The following is a 12,158-nucleotide window of genomic DNA, read 5'->3' as shown; positions in this document are numbered from 1 at the left end:
GTTGCTGCGAGTTGAGTGTGAATATATATTTCCCATGCACCAGTTGCCCCCCCCAGTGGAAGCTCCTCATGGACTTGAATGGCTCCCAATGCAATGCAACTTACAAATACTGGGGGTTGTTGGTTAACCGGGGTATATAAACACACTTCCAAGCAATCAGCTGCCATTTTTAACCAGCTGTTATTGGGTAAAAATAGATCACTTTTGTTAACTTTCTTTTTTTATATTTTGACTGACCCCTTTCCTTGGGCTAATGAGAATCGATGGCTTTGATTACGGGACCTGAAAAAAATAAGTAACAATGTTTTCCTTAACTCAACTAACCACTCGATTTTTAGGGAACAGACTCCTCTATGTGTAACAACAAAAACTTAGAAACTATATATTTATATAATATAAAATAAACCGTGAAACACTTTCCAACCAAAATTGTTTTATTGAAGTTGAATGCTAATAGATTCATGATTTGTAATTCCCTAATATATTCACTGTATAAATATATTTTATAAATAGACATATGTGACTGATGCATTGTTCACATATTACCTTAATAACACCTTTATATCTTATATGCTTTTGAATTTTATATACACAACTACAGTGATATAAAGCAGATATAGAGAGGACTTTCACCCATTTATAAAGGATCAATACAGCAAATATACATGTACTAAATGAGTAAATACATTGAAATTCCTGACAAAAATTGTTCTAATCCCAATAAATAATTTACATTTGTGTTTACGGGACTCAGGGCTGCCATCAGAAGTTTTGGGGCCACATACAGAACAAATTTTCCGGCCCACCTCCCCAGATGACCACCTCTCCACACCACCAGGATTTTATCTTCTACTCATCTTGTTTGGTGGAAAAGATGGCGCTAATAAGCACTGCCAAGCTGTTTGGGAGCAAAGTAAGTTAATAGACCACGGAGGAGCTGTTGATGTAGCCTATGTAGATTTCAGTAAGGTATTCAACACTGTCCCCCATAGAAGATATAAAAAAATGGCAGTCTTTGGGTTTAGATGTCACTTGGCAAGTCACTTGGGCGTAAAAATAGCACAGACAAGTCACTTGGGGGCACTGACAAACATGCACCTATTGCTGAGCATCTTTTTTATTTGTTTACACATTTTATTTCTGCCATCCAAGGGCACAGAATGGAGTGGATGAGATTATACACATAGGCCTATATTCCATATAATATATCTATAAACAGTGTGTATGTGAGATACATATATATACACATACACACTGATTCACATATGAACACAACATCACATACACATAAAATACATTTAATAATATATTTATAATATCATATACAGTCATGACCATACATGAGCAGCCTCAGACAATTAACCCCCTCCATTACCAGACATGAGCAGTCTGACAATTAACCCCCTCCGTTATCAGACATAACCCATCCAATACCAGACATTACACGCACAATCACACAAACAAATACAGTAACATACACACACATATCACATACACACAATGGGTTTCTTACCCGGTGCTGGCAGCAGCTTACACTAAGCGCCTGTGGAGTGACTCAGCCAATTAGGAGAGGCTTCTGAACTCTTAGCCAATCAAGCTCTCCTCATTGGCTGACACCTTCTTCGCACTAGTGAGGCCTCCCTCTCCAGCCCCTATAATTAGTGGCCCACTGCAGAGCCACAGATAACCCCCTGACAGCTACCCTGACTGGGCTAGTAGGTTATACATTCAAAAAATGAGACATGCTTACAAATTTTAACTATTTACATCATACATTACTTTTCAAGGTAAAAAAACCCCTAAAATTAAGAATATTAGCCCTGCACTTTCATACATTATATTATTAACCGTAAAAGTGCTTTTTTATGTGATGAACTTATAACACAAATATGCTAGTTAATCACAATATTTGTATGCAGTTGTAGCCAGGGCCTAATTTACATTCTAGATAAATATAAGCACTAATGCTATCAAAAGACATTAAGGGAGACCACAGAGTGAAGGCAACCTGGATGGAGATGTGTATAGGAAAAACTGGATGATCATTTATCCATGCTCTCTAAACAATATATATATATATATATATATATATATATATATATATATATATATATATATATATATATATATATATGCTTGGCATGTGTCTAGACTGAAAATGAAAAAGATTTAATTTAACAAAGCTCTTGAATGATTGAAAGTAGGCGATCATATACCGGAAATGTATGTCTTTTTCTTTAAGGGTATCTATAATACATTTCTTACAACAAAAATAAAGGGCAGAAGAGGTATTAATATTTTAGCACCAAATCTGTGTGCTACATAAACCATGGTCCATTGGAATTATGGCGCAATAAGGACCAACTGTTTTGGGGGATTTCTGGCAAGGTTACAAGCTAGTTATTAAAGAACATGCTGCCGGAAGGAATTTTCATCTGGCTGTTTGGCTACTTTCAACCACAGGAGTTCAGTTCCTATGTTCAGATGTCAGATCTGGTTTATAGTACAGTTATCACTCAGGTCAATGTAAATGTTCAGTCAAATGGCTCCCCCCACAATAGGTGTTGAAGAATAAAATGTGATGATTACACTATAAATGTATGTATACTTGAACTATAGTGTTATAAATATGTGCATCGGTATAGCACCATAATACGTTGTCCAGCACCAAACTTTTCATAGATTGTACAGTATTTTAATTATTATGACGCAGCAGTGTGACAGTACAATGATATTTGCTGCCTATGAAATTGGTATTCCAGATCTACACAATATGAAATATATATATATATATATATATATATATATATATATATATATATATATATATAAACACACTTCTTCAACACCCATTTCTTTCCTATAATAACTCTCCACCTTAGTTAGACTCTGTTAATGAAATTCGATTTTTAAAGCAGCTATTGGGAGCAAACACACCAAACCGGCTTCATTTTTGCAGCCAGGAAGATATGAATTATATCAATTCAAATCATGTATCAGGACATAGCAGATGAAATTAAAATGACTTTGCCTATGTTTTGGGACATCAATAAGGATAGATGAGTTTATTTGAACCAATATAAATAGTTTGATGTTACTCCTGGAAAACACTGGTTGTCTGTGCAGGAACCTCCGTAACTTGGCGGACATGCAGAGCAAGGCACTCCGACTTTATATGGTGCTTCTCCAATCCAATTTCCCCTAAAACACAACATTAAGCGTTAAAGTGATGCACCACAAATAGACTTATGTTAGCTCTGAGTATATAAGAATTTTAATTATATTATTCATTGTTATGTGATTATTACAACAAGACCAAATTAGGTTATTACTATAGAAAAACCGAAGAACTTACTTTGGAGCATAGTTGCACACTAAATAGACTGCTCTTCTCCATACTGCTCCCCAAACATTCATGTTGTGACATGTATGAATAGCACATCCTATTCGGTTAGTGGTGGCCCAAACCATCTGAAAATAGGCATATATATAAATAAATATATAGCTGAGTTAAAGATAATCAATACCTGCTGAATATAATATTGTAGGGCACAACTACATGTGATATAACTCTTAGCTGGGTGAATTCCATATTACCTACACGCTTGCATTCACTGAACGCCCGCTCACATTTAGGGACAATCAGCTTCTTGATATATTTTTTATGGATAAAATGAAAATGAATGAAACCTATGAATACTTGGCAATGGTGGCCACTGCCTTATCTTACAAAAATTCTGAGGCATTACATACTGTGCCTATAGGGATACCAACCACATCTCACTAACAAGAAGAGGCAAAAACATATTTGCCTTGTATTTCAGTTCTAGCCTTGATGGACAGGATAACTTTGATACGCTGATCTTTCCTTGATAATGTCACAAGTAAGCTAAACTTTGATGCTTTCAAAGCAGATATTTGCAAGAGGGCAGGCTATTTAGGTGCTCTCAGCTCTCAACTGCACTAGTCCAACCCTTTGCGTGTCTATATTTTTCTTCGATGATCTCTTTGGGTTTCCCAAGTCCTGACATGGATCTTCCTGCTCAACCTATCTAGAGGGCCACCTACTGCACCCCACTGATGAGGCCCTGGAGAGGCCAAACACATGTCCCGGGTTGTTGGTTCCCTTGTGCAGACAATCTGCATTGCTTTACACATCTTGATTGCCCTTGTGAGCAGTAAAATTCTCATGATCAGGCAGAGATTCCTCCTCTATAATGGGTCAGCTAAAAATTGGGAGCCTCCAAGAGTGGGATCTTTAAGAGCTGACTCTTCTTGGCATTTTGTGTTCACATTTGCATTCTACCAACAATAAGTGAGTTACTTTGGGTAACAATGGGTTAGCTGTTGGAAGAAATGATGCTAACATAAAAAAGAGTATTTGAGGGATTCACATTAAATCAGAAAATTGCAAGTATAGTGTCATGGGAAGAATGTTATACAAAATCATTCTAGAGCAAAAGGTACTGGCTGGAGCTATGTATACATTAAAAAAGAGTGAAGCAAAACAGCATTCATTAAACAGTTAATACCATACAACTGTAATAGAAAATGTAGATTTTGAATAACCTGTGTATAATGAGTACACATTGGTCCATAACATCTCAGCGGACATCTGGGGTTGCAGTCCTGAGGATATGGAAACGCGTAGTCTTTTACTTCATCATACCATGGTTTCACCAGCTGAAGTATTGACTGATACCTGAATTAAAATTGAAAAAACACACTTTAATTAAATGTGTTACATTTATGAATATATGTCATATAATTATAATGGTAGCAGTTATTTAATAAGTATATAGAATTCATATTACATTATTAAAGCACATGTTATGTAACAACTATTTTGCTTATACAGCAGAACATAAAAAATCAATATGGTGTGGAAAGATATTTTAACTGGTTCAGCAGCCTTTACTCAGTATTGGAGTTTGTGTTTTATACCAATAAATAATTAGTTGTTTATGTTGCCACCATATTTTGGATGGCCTGCCTCCTCATCATCATTAGGGATGGCTTTTCATGCATTGGCCCGTTATATTTTTTTGATTGATGGAAGTCTCAAATTAGAGTTAAGTGACTTTATATTTGATGGAGTATGCATGTTCTCCATAAATTCATCACACGGCGTTAATATGTAAAAACTCCTGATTGAAGATATGCTCTTTGGCATGCGTTATTGTTTGCATTTTTCTGTTTAGAAAAATTGTGGCATGCAACTTTGCAGCATTATTTAATTAATTTACAGAACTATTTTTCTTTTTATATCATAGGTATGCTATCTTTGATTAATAAATCTTCATATCTGTGATTTGGTTTTGCAACTTGCATACCTTCCAGTTCTCACAGACAAGTTTTGACCAAGAAACCTCAATAAATATGGAGGGCCATGATCCCAAATGCAAGCCGCAGCCCAGGCTTCTGCAGACTTTGCCAAGGTGTCATCCCAGACCTGAGAAACATAAAAACATATGAAATAAATATAAATAAAGAGAAGCACGAATAGTCACACACATGCCCATGGTATACACACATGTACTATATGGATAAAAGTATTCGGGCACCTGACCAGTACACCAGGGACTTTTATGACATTGCATTCTAAATACACAGGCATTAATATGTAGTTGGTCCTCCCTTTGCAGCTATACCAGCTTCTACTCTTCTGGGAAGGCTCTCCACAAGATGTTGGATTGTTCCTGTGGGAATTTTGGCCCATTCATCCATTAGAGCATTTGTGAGGTCAGGGACTGATATTGGACGAGAAGGCCCAGCTTGCAATTTCTGTTCCAGTTCCAATCCCTAAGGTGTTTAATGGGGTTGAGGTCAGGGGTCTGTGCGGGCCAGTCAAGTTTTTCCACACCAAACTCATCCAACCATGTCTTTATGGGCCTTGCTTTGTCACTGGAGCACAGTCATGCTAGAATAGAAAATTTCCAGCATTGTCCAATATTAGTCAACTGCTGCAATGGCATGTAAAAGATTGTCTGGTATAAAAAGGAGTGTTGACTCACATGAGGAAAATATAATTTTGCCTCTGTATACGCCAATAGTAAGACATCATCTTGAATATACAGTATCTTGCAACGTGATCGAAAATAGGACATTATACAGTTCGTAAAAGTGCAGAGCTACTAAATTAATAAGAGGAATGGAACAAAAGGCATATATATGTTTATGGGGATGGTTAGTTATAGCTTGTTGATTTAGTAAGAAATCAGATTTTGGAGTCAAGAAGAATTTGTCTCCTTTTTCAGGCACTGGAAATTGTGGTCAGTGTGGGGTTTTTACCTTCTTCTGGACCAACAGTGAGGTGGAACTTGATGGACTTGTGACCTATGCAATCTAAATTGCTATGAAGGTATGGATACACTTTTTGATACATCCTATTTCTGGAGACATTTTCAAACATAGTTACTCTATAAAATGTAACCTCAAAAAATTCTCCTTAAAGCAAAACTGTTTAATGTCTCTAAAAGCAGAAGGCAACCTCTACATTAAGAATAGATGTTCTGGCAGACTGGCAGTTTCTCTTGGACTCTCCTGGTTATTTTTCCCTTTGTTAAAAAACTAAATCTCTATATCTAGCTTGCAGATCCAGAGAATAAAGAGTTGGAGGTAAGCCTGTACCTTCCACATTCCATGTTAACCACTCTGCGGGGGCTTAGTGGTTTATTTAAAAAAATGTTTTACTAACCATTGTTTAACTTACAAGTCACTGTAGTAGGATGTTTTAAGCAAACAAAAATGCTTACTCAGAAAAATAAATTTACAGTATTGTTATTGTTCATCAAAAGACTATAGTTTGTATCAGAAATATAATTTTTGTTCTAGAGATAAATCAAGAGTTGAAAAAACCATAATAGGACACACAGTCTGGTACATTACTCTCATTTATTAGTATTCCTTAGTACTGAGGAGGAATATGTGGATCTCTTGGCACCATTTAGTAGATAGGATGCAATGACCTAACATTGTGTTTCATAAGCCCATAACAAGACACAGCGATATGTGTTGTGACAGACCAAGACGTTCGCTTGGTACCCTACAGGATTCTTCTAAGTAACCCATTGACAAAAAGAAAAAACAACTGACCTAAGCAAGAGCTTCCTGTGACACATGGTTTGGTGAAAAATGTGCATGGAATGTGTTATTATAAACATTAAACGTGTATTCAACAACATTCCTTTTGTTATTCCTTGAGGATTCCCATGGGTACCATGAGCTGCTACAGTTATAAAAGATCTCGGACCCAATAAGGGCATTTATCCCCATACACAATAACGAAAGTCATAACCTTGTTAGAGATAAGAAGAAATGAGATTAGACTAAATCATTGAACAAGTAGATTATTCCAGAGCACTTGTTTCACCGCTGTTAATTAGTCTGGGCATTTCTAAAACCGTTGATGTTTTCCAGCAAAAGTGTAAACATTGCTAAGAAATGTGGCACAAAATATAAGTCTACTGTAATAAGCTATAGACAACGGGGCCTATTCATTTAGCTCAATACCCTTCTCTGGACCTGCACAACATCAAATCCAGTACAGCCTGTACAAACAGTTTTGTACGCTAATATAAATATGTATTTTATAGTTATTTATTTATTATTTAGTTATTTAACGCTACTTATGGATGGAAACATAAGTAGATTATGATGACATAAAAGACGATCCATTGTGCCAATGTTATCCACCCCTACACTATTAGGGGGTGCCCAAAGCTAACACTAATAACATCCACTAACATGATTATTTATGACCATAGTGCTTTGCTGCCTTATTTTTGTGCCAGACTGACAGCTAGCATTTATCTGAGCCATGTAATAACTGCACAAAGGCCCTGAATGCTAAATGCCCACAGGGGCAGTGTCCTTTACTTTTACGGCCACAGCTTGTACTGCACCCTAAAATATTTAGATATATTAATTTAAGGCCAATAGAAAATTTCACAGCACTATTACAATAGGGGTAGAGTAAAAATTAACAAGTGATAATATACAATTTGCCAACAAGATTAAAATATCTGAAGACATACTGGTTACAGAAGGAGAAGAGCGCCCTTTTCTTGTGAGCTTACAGTCTATCTATCTGCCATTACTACAAATCGTCTAACTATGCTAACACATGTTTGCAAGTCTTTACATGGCTATTCTACATTTGTCTATTAATCTCTGTGTACCATGAAATCCGCCCGCATGTGAATTGAGGAAAATATCACTAGAAAGCCAAAGGAAAACCTCTCCCAGCCTTATTGGATAATTGTGTATAATAATAAAATTAATATTTCATTTTTTTTTAATAAATAAATATAACGAAAAAAAAATAACATGCACTCTTCCTACCCTACATAGGTCCAGCATAAATGCATCAAAATAGATCCTGGCTAAAGGAAATCTATGATGTCATTACATAAAAATAAACTTGGTTTGCGTTTACATAGACACCTTGACACGATGATGTAAAGTCTTCAACCTCAAGATTTTAAGGCTTTTCCAGTATGAACATCTATACTAAAATAGTAACTTTGGGCACATACATAGAACTCTCTAAATAGCATTATATTGTATAAATATAGTGTTTTTTTAGCAAGTTATTTCTATATACAGTGTTAAAGAATGGAATTAGTGGTTTCATTTTACCTCAGATCTCCCTTTAAATAGCTTCTTATTCTGTTAAGAATAGGAATATGACATATGCAGAATAAGCCTTATAAATAAACTCCAAATAGTTCATGTTGGAACTAAACACTTCCATTGCTACTCTTGAACACTTTCGGTTGTAAATCAACCTAGGCCTGAAAACGTCAGGTGAACAGATGCTGCTTCTGAACACATAAACATGAACATTACATGGTTGTCCATGCTCGTACTAATAAGGATTGTGGTAGGTTTACGTCACTGACGTTTAACCGTTTCAGTTAAAAGTAAACAAACTTCAATGTATCTATAGCTAATGTGGACTAAATACTTAGGAAATGGTTAATCAATTAGGAGCCCTGACCATCTGTAGTGTAAAGGGCATGTTGGTGGTCCACTTTTTCTAAAGCCTGTTCGCCAGCTGTTGTCATTCAAATTCACACTGCTATTGAAAGCATTGTAAAGATGTCAGAGGAAACTTTAAAACATTTCTAGACAGGTAAGAATGTGGCTCATCTCAAGAAACCAAGTTTAAGGTAAACATCTTTATATGCCTGCAAGCAACTTTTCATGAAGTCCAGGAAACAGGAACCAGCTCGGAAAACATGCTTTTTTGGATGCCAAGAAAAACAGTCATTGCGCACAACAGACGAGACTGACCAGTGTATAACAAATGCCCTCTTAGCTGAGTTTGACTTTCAATAAATAGCTGGAAGAGGCCAGTATTATGTAAGGCTCTAAACTTAAACTGCATGGCAAACCTTCCAGTTCTAAATATTTTTTGCACTAATTACAGTTAACTGTTTGAGATGCAAAAAATATTCAGTTTTTTGTCTTGTTAAGTTCCAATTAATTTAGAAAAATATAATCTAGTGGCATATAAGAAAAGTTCAGTCCATGTAGTTTGTAAATGTAGTGTCTGCTGGTCATGTGTTATTTACAAAGATTATAATACTAGTGTGGTAATACAGAGCATAATAATAAAATAATAATACAGCATAATATTACAGATGTCTCTAATGGAGACTGGTGGCTCCAATGGCTTGAAAACTAGCTCAGTGAATGATTGCACAATTGTAGAAGCATTGGTTCATGACTGCTCTCTGCGCCACAAGCACAAGTGTTGTACTAGCACTGCATTCTTATTGCCTTATAATACTCATAGCCTACTACATAGATCTGAGCCAGCTAAAACCAAACCTGGTTTGACCCAGATTATCAAAATGGGGGGGAGTGAGAGCTGCAGCCAAGCCATTTAAAATGAATCTTCTCTTAGTTTGTATGCATCCTAATGGACACCTAATGGACACCTGTGAGGGCTTCCAGTATTCAACTGGAATGCCTGGTGCAGCCTAATCATATGGACCCTTGGTTTGCGTAGCTATGGTTTGTGTTGTGCCAGGCCAGCTCACCCATCTCTATCAATGCCTCTTCTGTTAAGGTGCACCTGTCACGCAAATACGACAAGGTGGAGCTTTATAGTACAGAGAGAAATAAAAATATACACTGTGGTAGGATAATTGCTTATAAAGGTATCATTATTGTTATTCTTCTTAGAATAATATCAGCATCCACTGGCATACAGTGATATCCAACAGAGCAATGGGTAAATCGTATGGGAGGAATGATCTCTATGTTTGCTAGTACTGAAGAGGAATGCAGTCACGTATCTCAGAAATATAGTCATATATACCTTCTATAAAATAATAATATATTAATATTGCATGGGATTATGAATATCAATACATTAGACGAAATGATTCACTATATAGAATATGTTACATGGGGCACCATACATAAGTTTAAGCTTCTTCTCTTTTGCAGCAGGTTCATACGCTTTCAACTGAGTTGGCTATCAACACTGCTGTCATCATTCGCACTGTTTTGGAAGCACGTGTTGCTGAAGTATACTGTCACAAATTCATATGCAATACAATCAAGGCTACAATCAAACAACTATTGAAGTATACATTTTCTGGTTATTTGGATGTTTTTAAAATAGAACACTAGCAATCGAACATAAACATTGGAGTGGTTACATGTTTCATGAAAAGACATAGGATCAGGCAAATCTATTGACATATTGTAAATTACTAAAACCAACCTATTTGCGGGTAAACATAGTTTTTAAATATAACATGCGATTATAGCTAAAGGGTAGGGATCAGGTGTTCTGGAACTACAAGTCCTATACAACTCAGTTGTTCTTGCACAGGTGGAGAGTTGTAGTTGACAAGTTACCTGTTAGCTACCTTCTATTGGCACTATTTGTGCATCATGAAAACAAACTCACCATATATTCCATATTTGATGCAGGTGGGAAGACCTTGCTCCTAACTTGGTTGTGATATTCAAGAATAGCAATCATATCATTTTGAGAAATAAAGCGCTTTCTTCTGGATTTTGTGATATTTGCAGAGTCCAGCTGAGCACTTACATCTGGCTTGGAAGCAGTGTAATTGTTGGCAGGCAATGTTAAGTCTGTGGGGTTAGGTAACACTAAACCACATGTTTCACAAAGAAAGCAAAACAGAAGGGCAGTAGCAATAGAAAATGTTTCTATCATATTTGGAAGGCAATGCACAGACCTTACAATGATTGCTTTAAGAAAAAAATGATTTCTTGGAATCTGAAAAAGAAAAAAAAAATACATATAAATTTTAAAAAATCAGTCCTATTTTCCAAGAACTGGTGTACAAAGATCAGTATTACTAAGCTATAAAAAAAATGTAAGTAAAAATTTGACATAATTCTGTGCTGGTTAAAATGATAATAGTGTAATGTGTCTTACCTTTCAATAAGGAGAATAAAATAGATGATGGTCTTGAAATAGTTAAATTTGTAATCTGTGTTAAGAGGTGCAATCTTATATCCTGGGATAAATTCAGAGAAAGCAATACTCAGCTAGCTAGAATCATCTGGCTGTTGGCTTTGCTAAGTGATAACAGCTTTTATATGTTACAGTTTGAGTCCTCCAGAAAGGGCAGTCTTTCCAGTGGTGTAGTGGAAGCATAGCTCACAAAGGAGGAGTTCCGTGCCATGTACAGTGATTGGGTGGCATCATTTCAGGATGGGTGGTGGGGAAAAGAAATGACATACAATATCCACATGGCACACATTTATCCCACAGTAATTTAAAGAGAAAGGCAAATGAATTACCGCATACAGTTCTTTAGGTTTTGTGGTTATTTTAATATATGATTCTGCAATTCTTTAAAAAAAATCTAATAAATAGACATTGGGTCTATGCATTTTTATTTATTTTATCGTAGACCTGGTACTTAAAAGAAAGACTCTCTTTTGATACAGTCAGCATAATTTATTTATTTAACTAACCATTTCTGCTAATATATGAATATAACTCTCAAGGGAAGATTACATTAGCACAGAGGTATTGAACTGTTAACCAATACACTCTGTACAGCGAAATAAACTGTGGCATTAAAGCTAAGAATTTATTTTCCCTTATTCTTTTTTGTTTTTAACGTGCTTTATGAATAACCTATGCAAAGAGAAGATAC

The 12,158-nt window shown here is 35.9% G+C and overlaps 1 protein-coding gene across 1 annotated transcript; it reads right to left on the bottom strand.

Annotated features, from left to right (window-relative positions):
• Positions 1-3,050: 3,050 nt before the first annotated feature.
• On the bottom strand, positions 3,051-11,547 carry PI15 (peptidase inhibitor 15). Its single transcript, XM_053467478.1, has 6 exons — positions 11,429-11,547; positions 10,931-11,266; positions 5,334-5,452; positions 4,570-4,702; positions 3,356-3,471; positions 3,051-3,201 (listed from the first exon to the last, which is right to left on the bottom strand). The coding sequence occupies exons 2-6, from the start codon at positions 11,201-11,203 to the stop codon at positions 3,066-3,068; spliced, it is 777 nt and encodes a 258-aa protein (XP_053323453.1). The 5' UTR covers positions 11,204-11,266; positions 11,429-11,547; the 3' UTR covers positions 3,051-3,065.
• Positions 11,548-12,158: the final 611 nt, after the last annotated feature.

Source organism: Spea bombifrons, chromosome 5 (assembly GCF_027358695.1).
Source record: "Spea bombifrons isolate aSpeBom1 chromosome 5, aSpeBom1.2.pri, whole genome shotgun sequence".
Taxonomy (NCBI): Eukaryota; Metazoa; Chordata; class Amphibia; order Anura; family Pelobatidae; genus Spea; species Spea bombifrons.
This window is presented reverse-complemented; position numbering and strand designations above follow the sequence as displayed.